We start from the raw sequence: 3066 nt of genomic DNA on the forward strand, positions 1-3066 counted from the left end.
TAATATCTATAATTTAATGTCTAACTTACTTTTGTGATAAATTTTAAATATTTAATAATTATTTATTTTTATATTTTTAAAATTAAATATTAATTTTTAATTTTTTTAATAAATTCGACAAATATTTTTAGATATTATAACAGTTATTTTATATTATATATATGTTGTGCCTCCATATTTTATAAAATATTAAAATTAGTATGTCTGTGTGTCATGTGTGGGTATCATGGTCCATGTTTGTGCTTCATAAGACTCAACATTTTTCCATGTTAAAAAGGAAATAGATACATTATATTAGAAAAGGGTAAAGTATCAAAAAATGCATTAAATTATTATTGTAGTACTAACAACAATATTTTTTCATTTTATTATTGACAAAAATATTTTTAAATTATTTTAAAATATGACAAAAATGATTCTATTTTTTTCGTTAAGGCAGAACCTCTTAATTCACAAAAATATACTTTTGACACATTTTTAAATTATATAAAGTATTTTTGTCTATAATAAAATTCAAAATATTTTTATTAATAATAAAATAGAAAAGTCTAGAGACCAGCAGTTTTGTTGAATTTTGGCCAGCATGTAACTAGCAGAGAAATGTGAGCCATTGGATGAAATCTCACACCAATCTCACACCATCAAATCATCATTAATGACTAGTTGATGGCTAACAATCACAAAAATTACTGACCCCTAGCATTGTTCTAATAAAATAATTCAAGTGTATTTTTAGTGATTTATCATTTATCCTATATTATAAAAAACATCACACTTTATTACTTTTATATAAGAACAAAAGGCCATCACTCACTACCTCTCCAAATTATATATAATTTTTCCACACTAAATCAAAAGGATCTAGTGATCTACATAGTGGAATCGGGAATCTTCTTATTTTCTTTCAACAAATTAAAGTTCAAAAGAAGGAAAGTTAGAGACGAATTGGTTAATATGTACTACTCTATTATTTTTGTTAATATAGTATATATGGCACAAATAATATTGTCATTTAGGTTAGTAAAATTTGACTGAATTTGATTAAGAGTAAACACTCAATTTCGTCCATTTTAAATAAGGATAAAATGATTTTTGTCAAAAAAAAAAAAATACATTCATATTAGTTTCTATCTATGTTAAAAAATATTCAAAGAAAGAACAACATTAATTAAACTAAAGAGTAGGAACATTAATAAGAACAAAATTATTAAGAAAACAATTAGCCTACATATATATTAACCTTATAGTATAGCTTGTATTTACAATTAGACATTACATTATTTGAACACATACAAGACATGCAAAATGCTTAAGCCCAAAGAGCAAGAAGAGACATTGAAGCAGAGCCAAGAGTTAATGCAAGAAAAGACAGTTTTTTCAACCTCCTATTTGAGTTCATAAGCTTGTTGTGAAAGAAATCAACTGCAATGAGATCAACAAGAGCCATGTAAATTAGAATCCCAGAAGAAACTGAACCAAGTAACCCTTCCATGATCAATGCATTAGGGTTATTATCATCATAGCCAGTCACTGAGAACAAAATCATCCCTAAGATTATTCCCATTGGTGTTGTCACTGAGAACATGAGGCACATGTATGCCATTGTTCCAAAGCTGAACCCTGCCTGTAATATAAATTAAAATATTAAATAGGGTTATCATACTTGTTGTACTCTTGAAATTATAAAAAAATACTTCCAACTTTTGTAACAAGTTTTAATTTTATTTCCAAAGTTTAGACCACTTCAATATTGATTAAAACTGTTTAAATATCAATTCTAAATGTTAAATAATTTTAAAAAATAATTTTATAATAGAAAAAATTAACTAATATTAACTAATTACAAATTAATTCTCTATATTTATTCTAATCTGAAATCAGCTATTAAACATTCTAAATCAATCACATTTTGTAAAACTTCTAAAATGTTTATGATTTTTAAAAATAAATCTCATGCATTATCAATATAAAACAGTTTTACACATACATCTAATTATATAACACTATATTAATAAAAAAGAAAAAGTATAAGCAGACAATAATATTATTAAACAATGTGAATAATGGGATTAAAAAAGTAAATTGATTCTAAATTTAATTAATGACATGAGTAATTAATATCTAATAATAACTAAATTTAAGGCCCTTTGTTCATGTTGTTCAAAAAAATTATTGGTTAGCTAACATAACACAAATAAAAATAACTACCTTTTACACTAATAATATAAATGATAATACAAAAAACAGATATAATTAAATAATTATATAAAACAATTCACATGCTCAGTATATTAAAATTAAACTTTTTAAAAATTTACAACTGCCTTTCTTTTTTACAAAAGCAATATTATCATCACCAAAATTATTTAATGCCCATAACAGTAGTTTATTGTAAATTATTGAAATATCATTGATGTGAAAAAACTTCTAACAATAAGAGCACAACACTAACCTGGGCAACACAGCCACCAAGACCCATTCCTTCAAAGATCTGATGAAAAGCCAAAGCAGCAACGAGTGGCCTTATTGTGCAAACATTCTGAGACATTCCCATTGTCACTCCAATTATCACCGAATGAAATATTATCCCAATTTCCAACACTTGAGACACCAACCTCTGTTTCAATCTCGCCACTTCCTCTTCCACCCCAATCCTCTCCACGTCATCATAACCGTCATAACTGTCTCCAACTAACTCCTTCCCCTCTTCTCCCTCCAAAGCCTTATAGCTCACGTGATGCTCCATGTGCGAGCTGGCTGCCACGTCAACCAAGAGTGCCAGGATGGCGCCAACTAACGTCACAAATCCCGCAAAAGGAAAATCCTTCCACGGATGCTTGGATGCTACGTGGCAGTCAGCTAGCGCGTCAAATGCATCAGGCATAACGTGGACTAATGAGGTGGCGAGGATGACCCCGGCCGCGAAGCACTTGATAATAACAAGAGCTTTGTCATAGAGTGATCGATTAGCTTTAAAGAAACGTGTCATCAGCACCGGGGATGACATCCCTACCATGCTGGTGACGAAGATGGTGAATATGGAAATGAATTTTAGGTGTGCTGCGG

General features: G+C 28.7%; 1 protein-coding gene across 1 annotated transcript; it reads right to left on the reverse strand.

Annotated features, from left to right (window-relative positions):
* Nucleotides 1–1146: 1146 nt before the first annotated feature.
* LOC107473088 (zinc transporter 6, chloroplastic) lies at nt 1147–3066 on the reverse strand (the record flags this gene model as incomplete). Its single annotated transcript, XM_016092622.3, is given in 2 exon segments — nt 1147–1624; nt 2453–3066. Coding segments are annotated over 2 exon segments (929 nt in total), but the record flags the coding sequence as incomplete, so codon positions are not given.

This window comes from Arachis duranensis, chromosome 1 (assembly GCF_000817695.3).
Source record: "Arachis duranensis cultivar V14167 chromosome 1, aradu.V14167.gnm2.J7QH, whole genome shotgun sequence".
NCBI lineage: Eukaryota > Viridiplantae > Streptophyta > Magnoliopsida > Fabales > Fabaceae > Arachis > Arachis duranensis.